Here is a 27882-nt window from a genome sequence, read left to right on the forward strand (position 1 = left end):
ATGATCGACTTCTCGATCAAGATCTTTTCTTGGATCTCTTCCATCAAGGATAATCTCTCGACACGTCTGATGACCGTTTTTTGAATGATTAGAAGGGGATTTCGAAGTAATGCTACCAACCGCTAATTTACCTTTACGCTCCCTTAGCGCCTTGTCGGTCATACCCTGATAGGAATCACAATCCGTTGTGTGATGTTCCGAGCCAAGGCACCAAAGACATACGTGGTGGGGATCGGTAATCAATGTTTTTGGCCCTCAATCTTGACATTTTTTTAACCCTGTCTTAGTGTTGAAGGAGCTGACGGTGAAGACATAATCTTTTCAATTCTTAAAAGAACCGAAGCCCGTCATAATTCTCTCTAAGCGAAAGCTGTGTTGGAAAAACAGAACTGAAGCCAATGGGTGCTGCGCATGCAACATATACTGGTGATGACGTTGACCATCTGACGGAGGCCCTCGAGGGGCATCGAATCAATGCGACCAGTGAGCAATGCCCTCTGTCAAGGAAAACAAATTCCGAAGCAGCTGAAGCTGGAAAGGAAACATCAAAAGATGAGGAATACGTGGGAGGAGACAATCCATTCTAAGGGGGTCTTTGGGGAGTGAGGGAAGAACGTATTTGGAGAGGGGGTTGTTGGCAGAGGATAGGAGAGGGTTGTTTGGGTTTGGGGCTTACAGGGTGTGGGTGCATTCACTTTTCGTCCAAATACATTCTTTTCACTTGAAGCAATGACAGGCCATTCCTTTTTTTTTAAACAAGTGTTTACTGTGTTTGTGCACGTTATACAGTAAGGTGCAAGGGAAGTGCTGAGTGGAAGGGGAACTCACATAAAGTTCTCAATGAGCTCTTGCCAGGTCATGCATCCATCCCTGGCCTCAATGCGCTCAGTGCGCGAGTGCATGTGACCGACTAGCACAGCATCATCATCCTCTAGGGGAGGAATGTCTTGATATGGGGCAGGGGTATGGCGTGCCTGATGCATATATTGTGCAGCATTGCACAGGCCAATACAATCTGTCCCAACTTCCCAAATACCTGTGCAGGCACCTGAAGGCCATAGGTCCGCTGAATCACCACCCTGGTCCTCACATGGGCCCAGTTGTACGCCACTTCCTGCGGCGACTGGGGATCTCAGAGGAGTCAGCTTCCGCAGAAGCAGTGGGATCCAGGGTCACCTACAAGGTTGAGAGACACAGGTTTGAGAACTGTAGATTAGTAACAGCATTGACAATGATGGTGGAATTGCAATGGTCAGTCTCTGCATGCATGTCCCATTTCAAATTGTGCTCCATTGTTTCACATTCCAGTCTTTGAATGCATATTGCACTGCTCACGATGTTGTGCAGAGTGACATGGTAAAAAGTAGATTGAGCTCCACGCTACCACTCATATTGTTCCAGGTATCTGACTGAAAGGATGGCATGCCAGGGGTAGGGGATGGTGGTATCTGGGCCTGTGAATTGTTGCCATGTATGAGCCCTCATGAGAGCCTGGGTGGTAATTGCCGGTGCTCAGTTGGTCATGATTGTGTGTGTCATTTCCGGTGTACTAAGTGCATGCCGGTCTGATGGCAGGGTGGTGGCCCTCAGTAGTTGTTTGGCCGTGTGTCATTCCGTCTATGTGGTAGTCATTGGGTGCCTCATCTCAAGGCCACGCCATGTGCGGCATTGTAGTTTTTGGGCCCTGCAACTGGTCTTAGCCTTTCCCCCATAGCTTGCACCTGGTGTGTGTGCCTGGGCTGCCTGTTCCGGTCATGTGCGTGTCCTTGGATAGGCACTGCTACTTGTGCATCAATGGACTTTGTTGTTTGCTGTGTGTGTGCCTCTGCCTTGGTCTTTGTTGTTGCCACATGACATATTTAGGCCTGCCCCCGTGCTCCTGGGGTCGCATTTGACCCTAGGTGGCCATGTCTGATAATACACTGCCATGGCATTTTGGGGGGGGGGTGGTATTGCATCCTGATACCTGTATTGCATTGTGTGAGGATGTCCCGTTTGGGTTGCAATGGCCTGCTCAGTAACTGCTACATCTCAAGTCATGTGCTACCCCTGTGTGTTGTGCCTTGTCAATTTAGGGGTGCACTGGAGGGTCCTGCATGTGCAGGATGCATTCCGGACATGCTTTTGTTATATTGTTACACCCCCCAACGCTTTGAACTCAAGCTACACGGTAGATGGGATTGTACATGTACTCTGCCAACAACCAGGTCCTTTGTCCTCTGAAACGCATCATGTATGCTGGCAGGGTGCTGTTCCGCAGGATCATAGTGTTGTGGGTTGATCCTGGGAATCTGTCATCAGCGCATGATGGTCCGGTCAGCGTCATGGGTCACCTGGACATTGAAGGAATGGAACTGCTTCCGGTTCCTGTAACCTCCTCTGAGACATGGGGGTGGGGAGGCACGACCTCCACATGCATGCAATCCAATGATGCCACCACATTGGGCATGCCTGCAATGGCATAGAACCGGGCCTTGGTGGCGTTGAGCTGTGCAAGGGTGTTGGGGAGGGCAATGTGTTTGCCCACATGGCACAGGAGGGTCTCCAAAACCTGCACCCGCACTCTGGATAATGCAGGCTGTGATATGCCATGCTGCTGGCTCACAGAGTGCTTGAATGTGCCAGAGGCCAGGAACTACAGGTCTGACTCCAGATATACCAGCAGTGGTATGGCTGTCCTGATGCCGATCCTGCTCCCTATGTCCTCCTGCATGTGGCTGAGGAGTTCTCTGATGGTCTCCCTGTCAAGGCGGTGCAGGGTGAGGATTTATGTGTCCGTGAAGGTCCATGGTGTGGCCTTTGTGATAGGGAACACCACACGTCCTCCTCACCGCCTGCATCCCCATTTGCAGAATTGTACACCTCCTTCTCTCCCTGGCCTCCTGTCCCGACTGCTGGCACTCCAGCACCAGCAACTGTAAATCAGCATGGAGCATCTCCAGGTCCATGTTACCAGCAATGAGTGGCAGCATGTTGTGTTGGTTAGTGTTTTTGGTGAAGGTGTGTCCCTTTAGTACTCTTCCTGTGTGCATTGGGTGCACCTATGTGGATTGGGTGCACCTTTGGCCTGTTTGACATCACCTGTGTCCATTTAGCGGCTGCTCTGAGGTGTTGGTATCTCCACCTGAGATTTGACGTTAATACCAGCTATATATTGCCAATATTACTGGCAAATCCATACTCGTAATTTTCTGCTATTACCGTTGTGCTGGTAATACTGGCGCCGGGGTCTTGGACATCTGGTATTCCGTTGCCGGTATTACCGGAGATGATCATTCTGGAAGGTCCAGTATCCGGTGCCGGTATTGCCAGCAACAGTGTTTCCGTCTACTTGTCATTTGCCAGAATGTTAAAACTGCCAGTAAACAGAATTATCAGCACTTTTAACGTTTACCGGCAAACTCATAATGACCCCATTGTATTTATTTTACAGCGACACCATTTAAAATGTTAAGACGTTCAGCTACTCCTATGTTGTTTTTTATTCACCACTTTGTGATTTTGAGAACAAAATGTTTTTTTATTAAACCTGTTTTTCACACATTATTTTATAATTAATCTGGCAAAATGTGCTACTAAGATTACTGGCATGAAACTGGAGACACTCACTGTACTAAAAAAGTAAAAGTATCGAAACGATTTCACTTTCAGTTCTGATCCATATTGACTTAAATTCAGAATGTAATTTACTTGATGCACCATATAAGATTTGTAATTGATGCTTCTGTTTGCTTAATTTGTTTCAATTTAACGTCCAACCTTAACTATTCACCCGGAACTACAGCGTAAACCTTGGAAAATCATGTGATGTCAGTTACAAGAAAATCAATCATAAAGTACAAAATTCAAAATGATGTGGAACTCATGAGATTATTGATGGCAAGGCAGCAAATCTCTATGTTATAGAAGGAATGATGTTTTGAATCAATACAAGTATTTTTAAACACAAACACATGAGACCCTCAATTAAATTCAGAAATGCAATAAGCAAATAAAGCAATTCAATTTACATTTTGGACCGACTGAATAATTTTGCAAGGAAACCCTGTCTTTCGCAATGAAAATGATCCATCTTTTGAATGTCATTTTGTTCCCTTCAAGACTTGATATTGGTTTACCTTGGCCTACTCATTCTCATAGCCCTTGGGCAGATTGTTTGCATCGCTCCTTATATCTACAAACGTAACTCGGTTTTTGGGTGCTGCCGCATTTGTTTGTTAATGGTTCATAGTTTCCCTTTGTATCTCGTGAGGACATCTGGTACTAAATTTCTCCCAGAGGTGCTGAAGGTAAACATGCGTTTGCACCATTACTAAGTCAACTTTTAAAAGTAACCACAAATTATACCTTTTAACATTAACAGTTGATAGCTAATTTTTCCATGCAATTTTCAGTCATTAAAAAGAAGGTCTTAAATTTAAAAAAGTTATTGAATTTATAAAACTGTTAAAGACAGGAAACTGAAAGAAGGCTGAGAAGGCAGGCTGTGGACTAGATGCAGGTAGAGGACGGCCGACACACACAGCTAAATGTGAGATACTATGGGGTGTAGGGAGAGGAGGGCATAGCGGTATTGAGTGTTAGGTTTGCATTGTCAATGGAATATAAAAGTGGGCCCTCCCTTCTGGGTCAGAGGATGAAATGGGGCATGGGCAACACAGGGACCATAGACGTGGGCAAAAGGTGACATTGGGGAAACGCCTTCAGAGCAAAACATCATTGGGCCACAAGTGCCCTGCTGAAGCAAGGGGGATGAGGGAAATATGCCGAAACAGGGACTGGAGCAGCAAAGTGCACTGAGTGATAGACATGGATCCCAATGTGCATTTCAATTCAATTTCTTTTGGTTGACAATTTTACTCAGATTACTCATCCTTCCTCTAGAGTAAGGTGCAGTGCTGAATGCTGCAGTGCTACGACCTAATGAATAATCACCAAACTGTGCTCATTAAATGCTTTTAGAATTCATAACATTTGTAGGGCCAGAGTAATGAATGCTATATTCTGCAACAAAGCACTCATATAAAGAAATATGATATGTCCCTTACTGTTCTTTGAGGGAACAAGGATTAGGTATTTTTCTAGTTAACTTGTATACACGCCGTGATTTGTCATTGTGTTGCCCTGCATGGCGTTGTCTTGTCTGATTTGTGGCTTATGTTACTTTACAGTGTGTGATGAACATAAAGAATTCAAGGATGTCAAACTGTTCTACCGCTTCAGAAAAGACGACGGCACCTTTCCCATGGATAACGAAGTCAAGGTCTTCATGCGAGGACAGAGACTTTATGAGAAGTAAGTCCCATTTCCTTTGAAGGCATCAGTCATTTAGGGACAGGGATGCATCAATGAATTAATAAGTTGATGAATGCATAGTGTCAGTAAACAAATCGAGTACAAGAGGTCTGATAACCTTGGCAAAAGGACTTCTTCATGTGCCGTAATGAATAAAAGTGCTAAGGGCAAACCACGGAACGAATAGGCGCTTCCTATCTCTATAGGACAGTCAGTAGCCAACCTAGGTCTCATTTTGTGCTGGTGCAGAAATCATTTTAGTGCCCATGTTCCTTGTTCTGAAATCAAGTTTTACAGTTTGTCTCTGCTTGGTTGGTCATGAAAGTACACAACACATCTAACTTAATGTATACATTCTACTAATCACTCTCTCTGAATTGTGTCACTCTCCCAGAAATCCTATAATGTATGTCTTCCTGCTGTTGCTTTTTGTTGCTGTTGTTGTACTTTTCAAACTTTCATTTCATGAGTCACTGAAGCATAAAAAACGTAATTTGTAACAAAAATATTTTTCAAATGGATTTTCACTTTTAGCATCCAAAATCGTGACATAATATCATTGTTCAGTTGATTTCATGTCATCATTTCTTTCCAATATATTTCCGTATATGTGTTAGTAATGTATGCAGTATAAACACATTCCACTTATACCTCACCTCCTTTAAGTGTTAGCTCTCCGCATGACTCCCTGTCCATGCATATGTGTGAGACAGGGGTGGTATTAATTTGACTGTTATCATTATTACTAATGTTAGGGTATTTATTGAGCGCATATGCAGATTCTGGAAGCCACAGGGTGCTTTGCAAGTCGTATGGGGAAGTACATGCCAGAAGAAGCAGATCCCAAGGGATCAGTGCAAGGACAGGAGATTGTAAAAAGGGGGAGCAGGAGGGCAGGCAACTTGCGAGCATGGGTTCTAACAAGCAACCAGACGAGGGAATGGGGGAATCCGATTGCCTAGTCTCAGGATAGGTGAGGAGTGGAGGGTGTGTGGATCTAGGTGTTAGGTGGGAGCCGCTCCTTGAAAAGGAGGGTCTTCATCTCCTTCTTGAAATGCAGACGCGTGGAGTCTGGTTCCTCCATAATATCCTGTTCACGACTTTGCTCTACAATTAACAACTAATTAAAACTGCTCACACATTAAACTCTGGTTGACTCCCTCCCTGTCCAACACGTTCTTGTAGTTATGGCTCTTCCCCTGTCATCCATTCTCATATGTTGGGGTTTGGGGATGTTTTTCAAGTACTTTCATATAAGGTACAACATCCTGTGCTATAGATGTACCCAAAACCATTTTACTTTCTTATTCTCTAATAATCTCTGCATACACATCCTGGGCTTGGTAAATTTACCCCATCTCTCATGTTTGTGTGGAAATCTGTTATCTTCTACTGTTCCTGAACTGACAGGCACACTCATACCAAACAGATGAAACAGGGCCCTCTAACCCCACCCCCTTCAGAGGGCACACTTAGATGACATTTAGACTAAACAACTAAAGCTTACTAGGTGTTAAACAGCTCATATGCAACATAAGACAATGCATTCGTGTGAATTTGAAATCAGAGGACACTTATTTAGCACATTCAGCTTCCCTTATCTCCTTTTCATGATCAGTGTTCGTATTGAGATTGTCCCACTTTTGGGATGAGCCAAATGTGTGCTGTAGCCAACTGGTATATTACAGGCAGAAATAACACTTGTGTTTTGTTTGGCTCGGCCAGTGGCTTGCCCTCTTTTAAAATCATTGGTGCAATATGTGCAGTGGCCACAGCCGAAGGCCATAGCTACTGGGCCCCGAAGAAACAATAGTATAACCAAACCCTGAAATGCAGTGAAAAAAGATAAGTTCAGGGAGTGTTACAGTGATCTGCTTGTGTGGGAAGTGATGAGCATCTTAACCTGCCATGCCTCTCTCCTTCTTGTCTCTGCTCCCTGCTCCACTCTCTCTCTCTCTCTGCACTGTGTTTGCTTCACTTGAGTTCTGCACACCGTCCTTTCTCCTCTGCTGCACCCTCTCTTATGTACTTTCTCTCATGCACCCTCGCTCCCTGTGTCTCCTGTCCACCCCTCCCTTTGTGCACAGTGCACACATTCCTTTCCTACCGGCAGGCTGTGCCCTTTGTCTTTTGGGTGGCACAGAGGGCTAAATTACCAGGATTCCATATCCTTGTGTAGTTTATTGTGTACAAACAAAGCAACTCAATCTGAGTTTGGTGGAAATTATGTGCTTTTCTGCAACTTTACTCTCAAACCCAATTACCATTTCCTTTCGTGTATTTATTGCAGGTGATGATTCCACTGGAACTAATTTTACTGATTTTTGGCATTAAAAGCAGTGGAGGTAAATCATCCACTTCTAGGTCAATTTCAGAATTTGGTGGGGAAGTAAAAATGGCAGTAATTCTGTTACCACAATAAAATAGCCCTAATAGAATTAACATATTTTGTTTTACGGCACCACAAAAATCGAAATGAGCCCCATGTTGCCTGCAAATGGTGCTCGTTGGAAACTGAAGTCCTGCACAGCAGTTCAAGTTGCACATCTGGCCAAACAATGTAAAAATCCTGATCTTATGGACATGAAGCTCGTCTCGTACAATGTCTGTTATCATTCAATCCATGGCCTCTCTTCATAAGGTTTCCACACGGGTGTCAATGGTTTTGCTGTGAAATGGATAGCCAATTGAAGTCACCATAAATGTGTGACAATTGCAACTGTGGTTTGTGTGGAAATTGGATGCCTTATTGAAGCCACCACTGACTTCAAGTGTGACGATTGTTATAGTGGTTTTGATGTGAAGTGGATATCCTATTGAAGCCACCACTGACTTCAAGTGTGACTATTGTGAGGGTGGTCTTGGTGTGAAGTGGATATCCTATTGAGGCCACCACTGATGTCAAGTCTGATGACTGAACAGATAAGCAGTTGGGGGTAAAGTGTGCTAATTTCTGACCTGGGTCAGACTTTAACCAGTGCTTTGGAGTTGATAGACTGTAATGCAGCAGCTTTTGAGTTGCCTCATAAGGAAAAACATTTACGACTTTATGCCCACAATCCTTAGGTCTATGAGGCTAATATCCCAAGACCTGCTAGATACAAATCAAACATGTTTGTTAAGATACCTTTGGTACAACACTTCTGAGTTTATTTTAATGTTGTGATGTTAGTATTCATTCATTGAGTTTTTTTTCTAAATGTGTTATTGTGCTATCTTGGAATAGATGCAATTTTTCTGTCATTTACAGTCATTCATTACGCGTCCCATGCTCCTACAATTCAGAAAAGAACTCAAGACCACCTCTTCAAGGAGTCTGTCCTCCTTAACAGCTCAGGGGCAACACGCTCCCCTTGGACGCAGAGCAACACAGGTTCGATCCCCGGGGTCGCGCTTAGAAACCTCTGGGTATAAAGTGCAGTATAAATAACCAATTACAATTACAACACCTAGGCCATCACATCACCCCCGCGCCTCCTGACACGCTAGACAGCAACCGCCCCTCTGGTCCCTGTCACCCTGTACAGCTGTATCCCTCCTCTGTATCTTACCCCCCACTGTATATCTGTTCTGTTGTTACTTCTGAAAAGTGCTCCGTTATGCATCTGTACTGTTGTATACTTCTTTAAAGTGCTCCGTTGCTTCTCAGAGCTAGGTCTGCGCTTAATAAACACCATATTAATAATAATAATAATAATAATAATAATAATAATTAATTGGATGCATGTGTTAGCATTGGAAACTTGTTTTCATCCTATTCCTGAACCAAGGCTATTGACATATGTGTAAAATGCACATTACAAATGTTCCTTTGAAGACCTCAGGGAGTGACAGAAATAGGCCACTATGCCTTTTTTGACCAATCTGCTTTAAGGAAAACATAAATGGGGTTACTGAAGTCTTGGAACAACTCCTTCTCTTGGGAGGAGCATGTTTCCAAATCAAAAGAACAGCGTTCAATGGTGGCTCCTGGCTCCGTTCCGCAAATGGGTTTCTAAAAAAAAAGAACACCGTTCAGAACCGCTGCTGCATGCATTTGGGGTTCTCTGACATCTGACCCCCTTCACCAAACAGCTGTACGTCCCCTGCAATGACAAGGCATGAAAGACAAGAGAGAACCGGAAGCATTGACACTTGTTGAGACTTGATGCATACGGCCATGAACATTTGCAAACCAGTTATTTTTTTTAAAAAACGTATTTTATTGATTTTTTGGTGAGAACAAACGTGCGATACAACATGAAATTAAGCAGTGATTCAAACAAGGGAGGAAATGGTGAAGGGGGGAACAGGGACGAGGGAAGGAACATTTGCAAACCAGTTATGTGCTGCAGATAAGTGGGTCTTCATGACTGACCTTTGGGATGTGACCTGCCCAGCCGAGGGCTTCTCACTAGAGGAAAGACACAAAGGAACGTGCACACCGCAATGGTCTAATACAAAAAGTTTGTTAAAAGAAATGCTCAATGGAAATGATCTTTCCTGGTTGTAGTGGATGGAAAAACTGTTCTCGAGAATATCACGATACCTTCTTGCATCTTGACCTTAAGCACATCTGTATGTTGTCAGGGCCCACAGGTGAAACAAGGTCAAAGTGGCCTTCACAGGAGCTCAAACTAGGTACCTCTAAGGGAAGTAGTAGTTATGCGTATAGCAGACAAAGATCAGTACTGGGACAGCACTAAGGCATTGGACAGAATGGTGTGACAAGAATAAACAATACGTGTGGACCGGGTTGTGACAATGAATGTCTTGAGGTATGTGACTGGAGCCAGATGGAGCCTGCAGTGAAAAAGAGCACAGGAAAGGAAGGCACACATGATATATGATATGATATGATATGGCATTTGTAACGCGCCTGTACACAAGTCATAGAACTATTATACTTGAACGGAAATGGTGGCATAAGAAAAAGGATCAAAGCCTGAGCCAAGGTGAGAAGCAGGAGATAACGGCATATGCCAATGGCAACAGAACAGGTGCAAGGCAGAACCATCATGAATGGAATCATAATGTGTTGGCTGCATCAGGGGGATCAAACCTTGAACTTGCAGGGATGATCAACACAACATATTGCATTTGTGTTCTCTTACAATAGATTTACCCGGCATCCCTCTGGGGAAAGCGAGCCGTGGTTGTCTTTGTAAAGCGCCCTGAAGCAGATACTAACCACAAAAGAGCAAAGATTAAAACGTTTTCATCAAGCAGGGGAATCCTTTACGGTCCTCAAAGAAAATGCTGGTGTGGATTTCTGAATCCGTGGCTGGGATAATGGTAATTAAATAACTGGCAGGAAATACAGGATAGAGAAATGGACACGAAAAGAAAAGGATATAACAAGCAGGACAGGAAATGACACATCAGAGCTCTATCTCACTCTAGAACAAACACTAATGAAGGGGCGGCCTTAAACTAGACTTTGGGACCAACCCAGATAGGTGAAGGAGCACTAGAAACTGAAATCAATCTACCACGAAGCAAAGGTCTCCATAGCAGCCAAAGGTGACACCTCTGTCACAATTCCTGGACACTGGAGCTAAGGTTTTCATAATAGCAAAAGGGAGCAGAATTCTGTTGGAATGGCTACAAACTAGAACCTGGAACGTGGTGCTGAATAGGAGCGTAAGGATCCCACAGGGACCAATGTCATATGTGAAATCTGCAAGCAAATACTTAAAGGTGGAAACGGCCAGGCTTCAAGCAAACAGGAAGCTTGCAGTGCAGGCTTCAAGCTGGGAAGGAATACATCTGCTTGCCTAATCAGGAACAAAGTGGAAAACAATGCCAGCCAAATGGTCAGGATCTGAATCAGAGGGACAATGGTCTGGGTAGTTGTTGCACGCTGAGCTCCAAAATCACGGGTCTTAGGAAGACAGTCTCAGAAATGAAAGAGTCTATCTGATGTCCAAGCTGCAAGCGCTAAAGACTCCACCTCTTAAATGTGGCCATTGCATAGTTTGAGGGAAGGCAAAGATTCAAAGGCCGAAACAGATTATGGACTGGAGTTTGGATCTGGAATTTATCAGGGAGGTGTGCTGACAAGTGGCAGGGTCTTTCACAGTGCCGGAGCATGATAGGCCGAAGCCAGAACCAAGCCCAGCCCTTGGGAATTAGGATGTTCAGCACTTTTATGGAAGGACGGAATATAAGGGCCACAATGAACCACTCTGGCTCTGAAGCGTTCAGAACTAGATTCCAGTATGCAGTCGAGTTTGGAATTCTTCCTGAATGATTGCAGATCAGTTGCATTGCCCTGCGCACCCGCTGAGGTCAGTGTTTTTCAGCCTGTCTCATTACAAAAGGATAAGGACCAGATACAAATCAAGCTTTGAACAACCCCAAAAGGGGATGTTCAGCTTGGACTGCTAGATCAGATCCTATCTACATGAGACAACAACCCACAGCAGACATGTTTCGGCCTCTTTGGTCATCATCAGTGAGGTGTAACTTTGGACGCTAGGCACAGCTGGCTCAGGACCCATGTTTGGGTATACCTGTACCCTCTTAAATTGACAGTGGTTTGCAGATAATTGCCAAAACACTTGGTCACTTTGTGAAGATAACCGATTAATTACAGGGCCTCAACGGCCCCCTGCGAACACCCCCTGCCGGTAAAATGTTGGGATTGTAATGTATGAAGCCCATCAGGGTTGTCAGCTGACATATGTCCATGGAAAATCAGTCCACTGATTTCTACACTAGTGTCCTCAAGTGCTGAAATAATTAGAATTGGCTATTCTGTGTTGCGAATTGTATCATTTGTAATTTGTCAGGAAAATGTTATTTTGTTAAAACAAAAGCAGAACACAACTCACTGCATACCAGAAAGTTGCAGAACGAAGAGTGCTGTGATGCCACGAGCCAGCATCGTCTGGATAATGTTGAGGTTTTTAGCATTTTATTTGTGGTTAGACATGTGGTCATTGGCTGAGTCTCCTGATGCTTCTGATTCATAATTCACTGGAAAAAAAAGACTCACAGGCTTTGGTGCTGCTGACTGTTTTAGGCGTTTTGCATGGACTGTCTCATGAGTGCATGTGTGGGACTATTTGTGTGCACATTGCAGAATGTACCATCTTTAGGTACTAGTTGCAGCATTGAAGAGAATATTAGCAAAAGGAATGAAATAGTGAGCTAAATTGTTGGATTATTAGGTACTCTGAACATGTTGTGGTTTGACTGAAGTAGTAGTCTCTAGTTACATAGCAGTCCAGTCTGCGATAGTGAACCACAGACTCTGTTCCTCGTTGTGAGGCAGGGCTGACATGAGTTAGGAGACTCTCTTTGACTAACTGCAGGTTAACCCACCAACATTACTCTGCTGCTCCCAGGAGACACAAAAACAGTATGTAGTATGGCACACTTTACCCAACAGGCAAGCCATTAGAAGGCCATGACACACCACAAATTGAGGGTAAAAAAGTATGTCAAGCTATAACAGGCTGCAAACAGAACACTGCGCCTTATCCACTATTGAGACCACAAGCAAGTACTGATCAAGCCAGAAATACCAAAAAGTGGGACACCTCCGCAAGTGGCTTGTTTACACAGCTTCCACAAAATCCCTTGTTAGCATTTCAACTGCTTACTTGCCAGACACAAGTTTTGAGTTGTGAGACTTTCCCCACCCATAGGACGACAGCATGTGGTCAATCGCCAGTGCCATCTGCTAGGTCACTGATGTTTCTGACCCTCATGTTATCATGATTCTAAACTCTTTCCATTTATAAACCCTTCTTTAAGAAACTGGTTAATGCCTTGCCCACCACAGACCTCTCAGAGAAGCTGAAACACACAATTTTCAACCCATCTTTATAAAACCCAACACTATCCAGTTCCTCTGAAGTCAGCGCTGTCTCATTTACTTTTTTAATATCTATTTATGAAATAGTAATGAACGGTTTAAATACATGTTTTGTATTTTTTGTATTCTGTATAATGAAGTACTATGTTAAAGTGTACTAATAAACAAAAAACAATAAATAAAACTCATGCAAAATAAAATATCTACATGTATTCTCTTCTATTGATTCTTGTCCAATGTAGTCAATAATACCATTCATATGTTAAAGAATATCGCCCCTGTGATGACCTCAAAAGTGTTATTTGTTGTTTGGAGAAAAGTAGAGGATGGATGTTGAAAAATGGTCTCCAGTTGAATCCAAATAAGACAGAAGACAAATGGGCCTCATTACAAGTTTGCCAGTCCGGAAACAAGGGTGCCGGTAAGCTCACAGGCACCTGTGTTACCGGACCGGCAAACTGTGAGTTTGCATGCCGGGGCTGCTGCGCCCGACATGTCTGACTCTGATGGGTGAATCGGCCACGCTAGGAAGACCCTTCACGGAAGCACCGGCACCATTAAGAACGGTGCCAGCGCTTCCGCGTGCCCACTCCCAAAGAGTCCTAAAGGACTCTTTGGGAATGGGGACTTCCATTTTACTGGCGCCTGATTTCCTGGGCCGCCAGACTTGTAATCTCCCTGTGGCACCGGCAAGTGAGGCGCCGGTAAAATTGTACCAGTCTGGTGGCAACCCACTGGAAGCACCAGCAGGGTTAACGCCAGACTCGTAATGAGGCCCAATTGTTCATGGCATTGGATATCAATTACATGATTATTCTCATTAATTTCTCCCCCCCCTGCTGTCTGGCCTTCCATCAACCTGTGACTAAATCTTCATTTTATAAACGTGGGTTCTTCGCCATATTCCTCCTTATATTGGGATTACCGTGATGTACATGGTACCTGGCGTTTAGTTAGGGTCAGCTCAGAGGATTGATTACAGTGATGTACAGGGTTCCTGGATTTTAGTTAGGGTCAGCTTAGAGGCTTGATTACAGACGTGTGCAGAGTACAAGGCTTTTATTTAGGGTCAGTTCAGAGTCTTAATTATAGATATGCATTGGCATATGCATGGTATTGAAGGTTACAAGAGTCCAACATATAGAATAATGTACGCAGGTAAACATTGACTAGGAGAGGAGAAAACAGAGAGACTACAAATCTCCACAGGTCACAGCCACTGGGCAGGAGGACAAGATTCTAATGTGTACCTTTTGAAGATGGTTATGAAGAAAAGATTGATAGCAATCCATCCACAATCCGATGATGCCATTCACATAAGTTAGGCACTATAAGAACAAACCATAATCAACCATATTGAAGGCTGCCATTAAGTCCAACATATCAAGCAATGAAAGGTACCTGTTGTCAACCATCTTATGGACACTGTCCCAGACAGCTTTAAGCTCTTATTCTGTACCATGACTGGAGCAGCAACCCGATTGATAACGCTGCAAGAATTTCTTAAGATGAGACTGCAGTTGACTAACCACAATCTTTTCCCGGATCTGGGATAGCAATGGAAGCTGGTCAACAGGCCAGATGTAGTCCCAGGCTAAAGGGTCTGTAGAGGGATTTATTTTAAAAGCTTTAACGTATCAGGAACCAATCCTCCAGATAGGGCCATATTAAGGAAGTGTGTGACCCAGGTAGAGCCAAGACACCAGCATGTTGTTGGGCAACTACAGCTGAGGTGGGGGGGTCACTTAAACTGCTGGTAAGATGAAGCATCTTTATATCCTTAAACGATAAAGCAATAGAGATAGTCCTAAATGCTCGAACATTGTGGAATATATGTTTTAGACTGGAGTCAAAGAATACGGATGAAGAGATACCAGGGTTTTCATAGTTAAGCTCATTCTGCAACTCCTGGCGATATCAAGAAGTGGTTCAATGCAGTGGCCCTGAGCTAGACTACTCTCCCCTGTAGCACAGGGGGGACTGAGGAACTCCTGGATGGATTGAAATAGAGCTCTGTGATTGTTTTGAACCACTGTTATCTTTGGTAAAAAGAGAGGTGTCTTTATCATAGGAAATTCCTGTTTTCTAAGGACTGTCACCATCTTGACTATCACAGGCGTTTGATGCCTGATATCTAAAATTAACTGCTATTTGTTTAGCTTTTTTCAGAACCAATACATGCTCTGTGTTTGATAATAGCTGCTTGTCTTGACTATTTTGGCACATTTCTTGCTGCTGCTGTAAAAGGATTGCTAGAATTTATAGGGGCATAACCAATTGAAATTGATGCATGAAAGGGCCATTCGAAAATACATACATACGTATCCAGCTCTTATAATGCCTTGAATTGATCGTTCAACTTCACACTGTTCCGCATGGAAAGAGTAATGAGAACTATGTACTCTATTTCAGTGTTAATAGTTAAGCAAGTAAAGAGCGAGGGTCAGGCTACAAAATGTTGTGTGCTTCCTACATTTATCCATGCGTGGATAAATGTAGGAGGCACACAACATTTTGAAGCCTGACTCTTGCTCTTTACATGCTTACCTATTAACCCTGAAATAGAGTACATAGTTCTCATTACTCTACCCTCCTGATAGGCAAAATTCCACTGATTCCTCTGCGGGTTATTGGGGCGAAGGAGGCAGCAGCTAACAAAGAACCATTTTTCATTTAAAACAAAAAAAAAAAAGGTCTACCATAGTTGAACTGCTTGCTTCGCAGGCCAGTGTGGTCATATTAAACTGTGTTCATCTGCTTGTCAAAGATGCCACAAAGTCTTGTTTTATCTTCATGTGTTTGTTTAATTCTTTGCCCAATCGGTTTACAAATATAGGGACAACGGTTAATTAAGGAGAAATTGTTAGAATGAACAACAGGTGAATGATTATGTAGAGTGGGTGAAAAGGATAACATTGTGAAAAAGTCTAACCATGTGTTGAAGATTCAGAGATAGGAAATCCAAAGTTTGAAGGTGTTAGATGAACGGGGGGACCCAGGTGAGAATGTATGGTTTGGTAGAAAAGGAGAATATGGCTCGTTGTCCATGAAAGGGTCAATAAAGAGAGGCAAGAGATCAGGTTTAAGGGGGATACAAACTGAATTGATTTCAAGACAAAGAATAAAACTTGAAAAATAGTATTGTTTGGTGAGGAAGAATTGCTGGCATAGGGAAGCTCAAATAGAACTATGGCATTTTTAACGTGATTGGAAGGTACAGAGTGCACAGAACATACAACGCATAAAAATAAGGGAATACTTGTATCTATGGCATAATTGAAAGTTTTTAATAGGAAGTTTAGTGGGAGTGAAGTTAAAAAAAGGTTAACCCTTAGGATGATCAAAGAGGTGAAAAGGAGAGAAGTAGCCATCCGGGGCATACACTTAGAAAAAGCCAGTCAGTGATAATGCTGAGTTTGGCTGGTATGTGGATGGAAGAGAGATTATAGGGTGAGAAAGAAGAGAAGAAAAGTGGGAATTCAGAGACAATAACCCTACTTTTAGAATGGGGTATGCTGGAAATAGTAACTGACAATCTTATGTTGAAAAGTAGCAAAGCTGTACAAAATGTATTAATTCATTTTTAAATAGTCAAAGGGAAAGAGGTTGGAGACGCATCATGGGATGTAGAGAGAAATATGTTGTAAATAGAAAGGAATCATATGCCCAACACAAGGAAATATTGAGACCAATAAAGTAGGAAGAGGAAAACCTAGACCTTCGAATGGAATAAGAGTGGATAGAGGGATTAAAAGGATAGCCACAAAAGAACATTACTTGGGAAACAAAAAGAAGAGAGAGTTTCAAGAAGAAATGGAACATCAATTTCATTGAAAGTTGTCATATCAGGGGCTAGTAGAAGGAGCTTGCAGGCCATCCATGCAACACTCCCTACCTTATACGTGGAGTTGCACAGGAATCAGTTGATTATTACCCTAGCAGACGGTGGGGACAGTTACACCTACACCTGTCCAGAAAGAGCAGACAGGCATTGTGGAAAGGGGTTATATGGAATCAAAGATTAGAGCAGCAGGCTTGAAATGTGGTATGTAGGTTCACCCAGTGTTTAAAGAAACCTGATACACTGATTTTGCTACATGACTGAGAATCTGCATAATTGAAGACTATAAATGAAAGAAAATATGCCAGTGCTAGAACAAATGCAAGTTGGTTGCTCTTTTGTTATGTGCCCACTGAGCACGGTCGGAGTAGTACTGGATCTAGTAGAAGGAAAATCGTCAAGAAGGACAGCGCAGTGCACGCACTAGTAGAGCCGACACTATTACTTACTTTTCTTCCCATGTGAGCATTACATAATTTCTGCTAATACTAAGCTGGTACTTCTATTGTCCTGGTACGGCACTTCTGGACAGGAACAGATCTGTGGTTGCTGAAGGAATGGCATTCTACAATCATAGGCTTGTTACCTGGTTCCCTTGTTTTTGTTAGTGTCATCTCAGAGTCTTAGTTACAGACATCTACAGGGTAACTGGCCTTTCGTTAGAATCATCTCAGGAACATGATTACAGGGCACCAGGCCTTTAGTTAGGGTCAGGTTAGAGGCTTGATTATAGAGATGTATAGGGTACCTGGCTTTTAGTTAGGGTCAGCTCGGCGTCTTAATTATAGGAATGTACTGGGTACCTGGCTTTTAGTTAGGGTCAGCTCAGAGGCTTGCTTACACAGATGTACAGGGTAGCTGGCCTGTACAGGGTAGCTGGCCTTTAGTTAGTGTCAGCTCAAGTCTTGATTACACAGATGCACAGGGTACCTGGAATTTAGTTATGGTCAGCTCAGAGGCTTCATTACACAGATGTACACGGTAGCTGGCCTGTACAGGGTAGCTGGCCTGTACAGGGTAGCTGGCCTTTATTTAGGGTCAGCTCAGCGTCTTAATTATAGGAATTTACTGGTTACCTGGCTTTTAGTTAGGGTCAGCTCAGAGGCTTCATTACACAGATGTACAGGGTAGCTGGCCTGTACAGGGTAGCTGGCCTTTAGTTAGGGTCAGCTCAGCGTCTTAATTATAGGAATGTACTGGGTACCTGGCTTTTAGTTAGGGTCAGCTCAGAGGCTTGCTTACACAGATGTACAGGGTAGCTGGCCTGTACAGGGTAGCTGGCCTTTATTTAGGGTCAGCTCAGCGTCTTAATTATAGGAATTTACTGGTTACCTGGCTTTTAGTTAGGGTCAGCTCAGAGGCTTCATTACACAGATGTACAGGGTAGCTGGCCTGTACAGGGTAGCTGGCCTTTAGTTAGGGTCAGCTCGGCGTCTTAATTATAGGAATGTACTGGGTACCTGGCTTTTAGTTAGGGTCAGCTCAGAGGCTTGCTTACACAGATGTACAGGGTAGCTGGCCTGTACAGGGTAGCTGGCCTTTAATTAGTGTCAGCTCAAGTCTTGATTACACAGATGTACAGGGTACCTGGAATTTAGTTAGGGTCAGCTCAGAGGCTTGCTTACACAGATGTACAGGGTAGCTGGCCTTTAGTTAGGGTCAGCTCAGCGTCTTAATTATAGGAATTTACCGGGTACCTGGCTTTTAGTTAGGGTCAGCTCAGAGGCTTCATTACACAGATGTACAGGGTAGCTGGCCTGTACAGGGTAGCTGGCCTTTAGTTAGGGTGAGCTCGGCGTCTTAATTATAGGAATGTACTGGGTACCTGGCTTTTAGTTAGGGTCAGCTCAGAGGCTTGCTTACACAGATGTACAGGGTAGCTGGCCTGTACAGGGTAGCTGGCCTTTAATTAGTGTCAGCTCAAGTCTTGATTACACAGATGTACAGGGTACCTGGAATTTAGTTAGGGTCAGCTCAGAGGCTTGCTTACACAGATGTACAGGGTAGCTGGCCTTTAGTTAGGGTCAGCTCAGCGTCTTAATTATAGGAATTTACCGGGTACCTGGCTTTTAGTTAGGGTCAGCTCAGAGGCTTCATTACACAGATGTACAGGGTAGCTGACCTGTACAGGGTAGCTGGCCTTTAGTTAGGGTCAGCTCGGCGTCTTAATTATAGGAATTTACCGGGTACCTGGCTTTTAGTTAGGGTCAGCTCAGAGGCTTCATTACACAGATGTACAGGGTAGCTGACCTGTACAGGGTAGCTGGCCTTTAGTTAGGGTCAGCTCAAGTCTTGATTACACAGATGCACAGGGTACCTGGAATTTAGTTAGGGTCAGCTCAGAGGCTTGCTTACACAGATGTACAGGGTAGCTGGCCTTTAGTTAGGGTCAGCTCAGCGTCTTAATTATAGGAATTTACCGGGTACCTGGCTTTTAGTTAGGGTCAGCTCAGAGGCTTCATTACACAGATGTACAGGGTAGCTGACCTGTACAGGGTAGCTGGCCTTTAGTTAGGGTCAGCTCGGCGTCTTAATTATAGGAATTTACCGGGTACCTGGCTTTTAGTTAGGGTCAGCTCAGAGGCTTCATTACACAGATGTACAGGGTAGCTGACCTGTACAGGGTAGCTGGCCTTTAGTTAGGGTCAGCTCAAGTCTTGATTACACAGATGCACAGGGTACCTGGAATTTAGTTAGGGTTGGGTTAGGCTTCATTACACAGAGAGAATATATATTTGTATTCCGCAACACCATTTACAATATAAAACAGTACAATGAAAACGTAATACAACACTTAAATTACAGATATTAGAAATCATAATCGCCAATCCTGTGTGCAATTTCCAGATTTCGTTAAAAATGTCTACCAATCTTTAAAAATGCTGCTTTTCAAAAATGTGCATATATCCCTTAAAATATTGATATCGTTAGCAAAAAGAAACAACATTGCATCCGATGCAGTGGCTCTAGTTTTATACTTAATACAATTATATCTAAGCCACAGTCTACGAATAGCGATCAGATGTATACATATTAATATCAGCATAAAATGAAGCAGGCTTCCGGTATCCCCCGAACCGCACACACAAACCTTAGTTTTTGCAAGCCAACACATGCAACCTCTCAGTGACAATTCGTTCAGTCGCATCATTTAAATGATGCTACGATATTCGGGGGACCAGATTTGCATAAGCACATTCTCGGCCAGAGGTACTTGCTGGGCAGCAATCCGGTGTTGCAATGACAGTAGCTTTGCGCTATATCTTAGCATTCTATCATGATAAAGGTAGCAAGCCCATTCTTCTAAGGCCAGCACATTTATTTCCCCATTAAACAATTGCCCATTGTCCAAACCCCATTGCTTAAATATATAACTTTTTTTTAGCCTGGGGTATTTTACATGGGGAACACACGCCACATTTCCCCTATTACATGTGTAATGTTCGGGTTTACTGAACTGCTAATCCCAATCCCATTCGTGCCTTGTTAGCTGCCATCCCCACATGGGCACCCCAACTGCAATTCCTTGCAAACACCATTGCTAAGTAGTTACAGGTATCCACAGCCACTACAGTCACATGACTGACCTTCCACGCATAATTGCAAGTTTTAGTACCAAATGTAACAATTTTGATTTTAGATAGATTCAAGCACAGACTTTAGTTTAAAATTGCCTGCAGCATAGCTAAGGCTAAATCCAAGCCCTTTAGGTGTGAGGTCCAGTAGGAGTGCTTCGTCTGCTTACAGAAGTACGGGCTAGCTATACCCATTTATTATTGGCGGGAGCAATAGACCTCGATGAATGGTAGGATAAAAATACGTTAAAGATTATAAATAACAGGGGAGCTTGCGGGCAACCTTGCCTCACACCCATATTATTATCAAAAACAATCGGTTTGCCAGGGCAGCGGGTGCGTACAAATGCTGATGTTTTGGAGTACATGCAAATCATTAATTGTAGTAGATCTCTTGGGACTCCAAGTTTGAGCAATTTATTCCAATGGGTGGATCTATCAGGTGAGTCAAAGGCCTTTGCCAGGTCCAAACAATCAGCAAAGTCCTTAGCCTTCCTAATAATCGCATATTTCTCTAGTATTGTGTTTAAAACAAAGCCATGATCGATTGTCCCATAACCACACCTGAGGCTGGCCTGGTAGCACGGCAGTATATTATTTGACTTTGCCCAATCCTCCAAAGTTAGCATGCGGCAACTTGCAAATAACTTACCAGCCGTATCCAGCAGGGATATTAGGTGATAGCAATCGGGGTCACATATGCGAAGCTTATTTAAACACATGGATAATTACACTTGTGGTCCAAGATACTGGAAACACCTGTGTTTAGGCAATCACGTAAAAAACACACAGTAAAATAGGAGCCCCCAAATCATATAGCCATATATAGGCCTCTGGCCTAATGCCGTTGGGTCCAGGGGCTATGCCCTCTTTCAAAGTATAAATTGCCTTCCGCACCTCCTCTAAGGTAAACACAACAGTGCCAGAAAAAATGTATTCTTCTATATAGATGTTGGCACAGCAGCAGATGATTTAAACAAAATTAGTATATAATGCAAATCCCAGGTAATTGGCGAGATCTGATCAACATCACTTTCATCATTGGGTTCAAAACCATGAGCCGCAAGGGCCCAAAACCCTTTGATATTATTCTTCTTAACCATTATATCTAATCGATCCCATTGGAATTCAATCCAGGCTTGTTTCTTAATTTTTAGCAGATATGTATATCTGGATTTTTGCTCATGCAGTTTCCCCGCCAATCATTTTTCCTTACACCTTACCACCCAAACGAGATTGCGTTTTGCCTTTAAGCATTCCATATCAAACCACAGCCCATCTTGGAGTGATTTCTTTGAAACAAATGTTGGCATAGAAGTCATTGGGTGGTACTCCCTAGTGAAAAAAGAGGCCAGCGCCACAAAAGATCTAATCACTTGACCATAGCTAAGGTATTTATATCTTTCCTGCCCGCCATTGGCTCCAATGCACTTCTGGTCAGTTTTACAGAGGTTGTTTTCCCCCTTTAATGAATTAATACCAGAGTTAAAATTCATAGTGGCCCCCCGCATTCCACACAAGCATAATAGGATTATGGTCACTTTCGGATTACCAATATTAATTAGAAGCTGAAATGGTCGAAGAAGAAAAAAATGAAAGTTATTTTACCGAAAATAGCTTTTGGTTTTCTCTCCCCCAAAATTTCAGACTATCTCCTTATCCCGTCCCCCTTACTTACCTGTGGGCGGCACACCTCCTTGTGTGCCGTCGTCTCCAGCATTCTTCTGCGACTCCGGTTCCCTTCACTTGCTTGAATGGGAACCGGCACTGCAGGGTCCGCTTTTCTTTTTTTTCTTCTTTTTTAAAAAAGTTTATTGGAACGGGAGCAGGGACCACCCCTCCAACCCCTGATCACATTAAAGTGAACAAGGGTCCGGGGCACACCCTGCCCCTGTTCACTGCAATGCAAACGAATGGGAGACTTGGTCGAAATTTTCAGCCGTATGTAATTTCCGTATGCCCGAAATTAGGTCAAATCTCCCAGATGTTTCTTTTTCTTCGGTAACATGTACAGATTCTGTCACTTTCAGGTCAGGAAAAGCAGAAAAGTAAGTAATAATCCAACAGTGACTCGCTGGAATCTAAACTAAAAGTCATTTTTGGTAGACTGTCCCCTGGGCTACCGTTAAGCTCCATTATTGAGAATTGCTTCATGAATAGGTCCAATATGCGCCTTCGTGAAACACCCTTTAATAAACATTAATTACGCTCTGGAATTCCACATCTGCTTCCAACTGTTTGCAACCCAAAAATAAGTCATTACATTGTCCCAACTTGAGATAAAAATCACCCATAACAATAAAGCTCCCAGTACAGGTTGTAGACATCAAATTTGCCAGCCAATTATTGGCTGCAAAACTATTTGTGACATTCTCTTTAGGGTGCAAATATATATTAACAACTGTAAGTTTCGCACCAGGTTTGACCGGGAAGGAGGTTACATTTCCCTGGTCCTCAATCTTTCCAACCACTTCTGAGAACATACAGCAAGAATGCCACACCAAGTTTGCATTACCTTTGGTAGGGGGCCCTGACAGCTACAGAAGACATAACCCAAGAATCCGGGAAGCTTGCACGTAGACAGGCATCGTCTTTCAAGCAAGTCTCTTGGAGACAAACCGCATCAAAGCCTTCTAACCACAGTTTCCATGCAGGATCCCCTAGCTTATTAAGAACCCCAGCCGCATTCCAACTAACACATCTCATCATACCATTTTGCACTGTAGGCACCCAGCAATATCACAATGTGCATTAGGGAGCAGATCAGCAGACAGACTGTGCCTTATTATTTCAGGGACCTCAGCCCTCAGTCTAAAGACGACTTCCTGGGGGAGCATGTGGCATATAGGCATACACCCTCTCTAACGCATGCTTCGATAACCTAATGCCACCCACATACTTCACACCAAGGGCCTCATTATAAGGCTGGCGCTCCCGTAATGAAGGGGGCCGGTACGGGAACGGCCCCCTTCATTCCGGGAGCGCCGATTACGAGCTTCCCATTGCGGGACCCAGATCGCACGCCTGGTAAAACCAGGCGGGCTTTCCGGGTCCTGTGAGGCGAGAGGGAGGCAATAATGGGCCAGATGTAATCTGCCCGTTATTACCTCCCTCCCCATTCCCATTGAGCTCTATGGGGGCTCAAATGGGAATGGGGATGGGTTCCTGCAAGGAGGAATTACCGGGTCCTCCTATGTCGGAGTAACCCGGTAAGTCCCCATTGCAGGAACCCGGTAATGGAGCCCGGAACGGAGGCAGCCATGGAGCTAATAGCTCCATGGCTACCTCCATTCTCGTAATGAGGCCGTAAGTGTTTGCTCTAACTCCGATCTGGAGAGGTCAAGAAGACATTGGTTTATAGCAGTGCTCATATTCTTCCCCACAACTCCACTGCTTCCAACGGTCTCCTTACAAATCTCACCTGTATTATACCATGCATCGTGTGGATGGCACAATTTAAATTGGGCATCCGGGAATACCTCAGTTCCTCTTACACTCAGAGCATCTCTGCAATATAGCACACAACTTTGAAAATGCAAGTTTGTAAAACAGAAACAAACATGACAGCCTTTGCAGAACATGCAATCTGACAGGATAGGAAGACTGGGAAAATGTTTTTAGGTAATATCACTAAACCGAAGAATTTATACTAGGGCTTTACCCAATGCTCTTCTATATGAATGTTTATTTCTGTGAGTTGAGCCCTTAAAGGAGCACATCTAGCTTTGCTCCTGCCAGCCTTTGAGTGGATCCGTGGCAGACAAGCCTTTTTCGCTATTCATCTGCCGCATGTCATGAACCGTCGTCTACGTCCCTTCTGGACCTCCTGGTCCCGGACTCGCAGGGAATTGAATGCAGTGATCCTTCCAACATGGCCGCCCGGAACAGAACGCTCCTTGCCAGTCTATACGTTCCACGCTGCTCAGCGTACAAGAGAGACACGCCCCAGCGGCTCAGCGCGTCTCAACGCTACCGCTACCTGTAGTCAGATGTGTTTAGCCGGCGTTCGATCGGGGCTCTCGCTTCTATCCCTATTCCCAGTTCCTTGAATCCCGTCCTGTTCCTTTTCCCTCTCCAAAACTCCTGGAAACCCTTCCGCGCTCGAGTCACGGACCTCAGTGTCTCCAAGCGTACTTATTTACATCCTGGTATTACCCTGGACTTACGAAGACTCCTGGAAGCTGAACCGATATCCTCACACTGGACGCCGAGGACCAGCGTTCGGGTCTATACAAATCCCGGGTTGTGAAGAAGAAGAAAACCCAGAAGGTCGCAAGTACACAACAAAGACAGGTGAGAAGGGGAGAGACTTGTGACACAGCACTGACGAGCATGGCTCACAACACCCTACTGTACAAGGCTTCAACTTTGTGACACCCCAAAATACTGGATATAGGCACGTACTCCAGATATCTTTATTAGGTAAACACCCATTCCCTTTACCAACTTTGGGCAAATCATTGGCAGCTGGTGCAGACCTCACCCAGCGGACTTCCACACTAGCGGTAGCAATAGCACAAGGGGTTGCATTGCAACAAGGGCTATCCCTGCCACAAATGGCATCCAGACTTCCAACATGCTGAAATACCCCCTGTGCTTTACATTTCCCAGAAGCAACTACAGCATTTCCTGTTACAGATCAGACAGCTTTTGGCATATCTCGGGCAGTCGTCACACTGCAGCGGTCCACTAGAGCTGAAGCAGTAGTGAAGGGGACCTCAGTACAACAAGGGCCATCCACACCACGGATACCATCCAAACTTCTACCCTGATCCAAGGTCCCATAGGCCTTGCATTCACTAGAAGCAGCTACATCTGATATAACTGCAGCAGGTGCTACTGTGACCCCATAAGGGTTTGTACTCAGAGCATATCGATTACCAGTTATCTTTGACCAAAATAGAGGGCAGGGAGGTTATAATGTCCTACGGGTTTATCCAGCCTTTCCCCATCCCTTGCCCTACTATCGATAAAGGACCTCATAAGAGACGTATGGCCTCATTATGACCCTGGCGGTAGGGGTTAACGGGGCTGGTAGAGCTGCCGGCCCTGTTAACCCTCTACCGCCTCATTACAAGGTCTCCTCGTGGGACCAGCTAAGGACGACTGGTAAATTTGGGTAGGTTTTGGTTGTAGGCATTTGGTGTTGGTGAGCGAACAGGAGTTACGTAGGGGTGCAACTGCGACAAGGGTAGGTGAAGCGTGTGGGCTTGAGTGGCTAGTCAAGCGGAAAAGGTGAGGAATTGGTCCTAAGTAGGATTGTATAGATCCCTGGTATATACATAGTGTAGTTATGTTAGGCTAGTGTGCAGGTGGCTGGTGGGTAGGAAGCCGCGGCCTGCAAGTGACGTGTGCAGAAGTAATGCGGGAGCTAAGCAGGCCAGGTTTGGCCGGCAAGAGTAATGAATAGTGAGTGCCGGTCAGATAGGTTCAGTGTAGGTGCTCGATGGTGGTGGAAGGAGGTGACTGGGCTAGGCTAGTTCAAAATGCGTTCGGGTGTTTACAAATCAAGGTAGTGCAGGCGATTATTGTACTGGGCTGGTTTAAGTGGTACAGTGGATATTACTGGGCGTTATATTTCACTAAGAGCTGGAAGCAGCTATAGTGGCAGGCAATGTTCAGGGTGCGCTGGGAGGTTGTAACCACAATAGTATTATCACTGTAGAATGCTAAAAGGCATACAAATCATGCGAGTTCGAATTCCAAGTAGACAATAAAAGTTACAAGGTGTGCAAATCAGAGCAGTAGGCCAGTTCAGGGTGCCGTGGGCAGGTATAACTACAATAGTATTATCACTGTAGAATGCTAAAAAGCATACAAATCAGGCCGAGTTCGAATTCCAAGTAGACAATAAAAGTTACAAGGTGTACACTGGGGATACAAATCAGAGCGTGTGCGATTTGAAAAAGTGAACAATAATGGTTGCAGGGTGATTGGAGTAGTAGTGTTGGCTAAGTTGACTATAGGTGGACAGCACAGATGTGTAAGTACAGCTATAGGTATAAGTTGCAACAGAGAATGGTGGTGGGCCTTATTGCGTACAGAGTTAGTGGAGTGCACACAGAAAATACAGATTGACGCAAGTTCAGTTTTCAAAATAGGCAGTAAAGGTCGCAGGTGCGCACAGAGTGTACTACGTGAAAGCATGTGCAAGTTCCAGAAAAAGCCATAAGGTCACGGTGTACATGCAGAGATATGGCAAGCAAGCATGTATGGTTATCAAGTTAGACAACGGTGGTCGCAAAGTGCATGCAGGAAGTACCAAAAAAGCATGTGCGATTTCAGGATAGGTAGTGCTGGTCGCACGGTAATGGAATTTGTAGAGTTAGCTGGGTAGGCTATGGGAGGTGAAGCTGGCGCGGGGTTGCCAATATGGAGCTGAGTTGAGGAGTAGAATGGTAATGAGTCTCGTTGTGTGCGCCGTTAGCAGAGGGGTGCACGGCAAGTAATGGCGGTGGTCAGAAGCAAGTCAGCCGCTGGCTCACGAATCAGAGGGGCTGTGTGCAGCGTTATGGAGCAACATTAAGAGATTGGCAAGTAATCAGGCAAGACAATACAATGCATTGCAGCAATATAATACAGTATAATTGTTTTAGAAAATATACAATGTATTGCAATACCCATTGCAGAAATTGTGGAAAGCTTAACATTCTGACAATGCTAAGTTAACTCGTGGGAGGCTGAGGATGTCCAAAACCAGTAAATGTTTCTGAGGTGTTGAGGCAGAAGTTGGAGGGAGTCAAGACTCACCGTCTATCGGTTGGAGTGGCGTGAAGGCGCTCACAGTTTTAGGAACTGCTGCTGCGGCTACCGGTTGGTAGAGGGTCAACGCTTGTGTGAGATGCAGGAAGGGTGAATGGCGGGCAGCGAGTGGAGCAGAGGGATGTCGCCTGGCGCCGGTTGCGCTCGGCCAGATCAGTCAGAGCCTTTTTCCTATGGCCTTCTTCCGTAGGGCCGGCGCTCTTGATTGGATATAAAGATTCAGCTGTAGTCAATCCGAGCGGTCCTATGCTTGGTGGCTCGGAATAGGGGATGTTGCAAAAAGCAAGGCAGCCATTTCTTCGGAGAGAGTACACCTCATGCAATGCAAGGCGAATGCGTTCAGGTAGCGTGGTCAGGAGCAATAAAATTTGTTTTACCGCCAGATAAAACAACAGGATACTTTCCGGGCAGAGCGAATAGAAGTGGCTTAATTGAGCTGCGGAGTGCCGCACGATCGTCATGGGGCTTGGGCTTCCAGAAAAAGTGCCCAGAGGCTTACTTTAGCACCTAGCAGGGTGAAGGTTGGGAGTGTGCTGCTCCTGCAGCACCGGAGGCGCTCAGCCAGAGCTCCTGCTCTGCTGAGTGTGGACTGGATCTGCGGGGCT

General features: G+C 44.4%; 1 protein-coding gene across 3 annotated transcripts in view; it reads left to right on the forward strand.

The window, feature by feature from the left end:
- Positions 1–27882, forward strand: part of DEPTOR (DEP domain containing MTOR interacting protein) — a 943485-nt gene that overhangs the window by 361021 nt on the left and 554582 nt on the right. For all 3 annotated transcript variants that reach the window (XM_069621557.1, XM_069621555.1, XM_069621556.1), the window contains exon 4: positions 5172–5295. In XM_069621557.1, coding sequence (XP_069477658.1) covers positions 5172–5295 — 124 coding nt within the window. The remainder of the gene's footprint in view (positions 1–5171; positions 5296–27882) is intronic.

This window comes from Ambystoma mexicanum, chromosome 5q (genome assembly GCF_040938575.1).
Source record: "Ambystoma mexicanum isolate Mex_15411 chromosome 5q, UKY_AmexF1_1, whole genome shotgun sequence".
Taxonomy (NCBI): Eukaryota; Metazoa; Chordata; class Amphibia; order Caudata; family Ambystomatidae; genus Ambystoma; species Ambystoma mexicanum.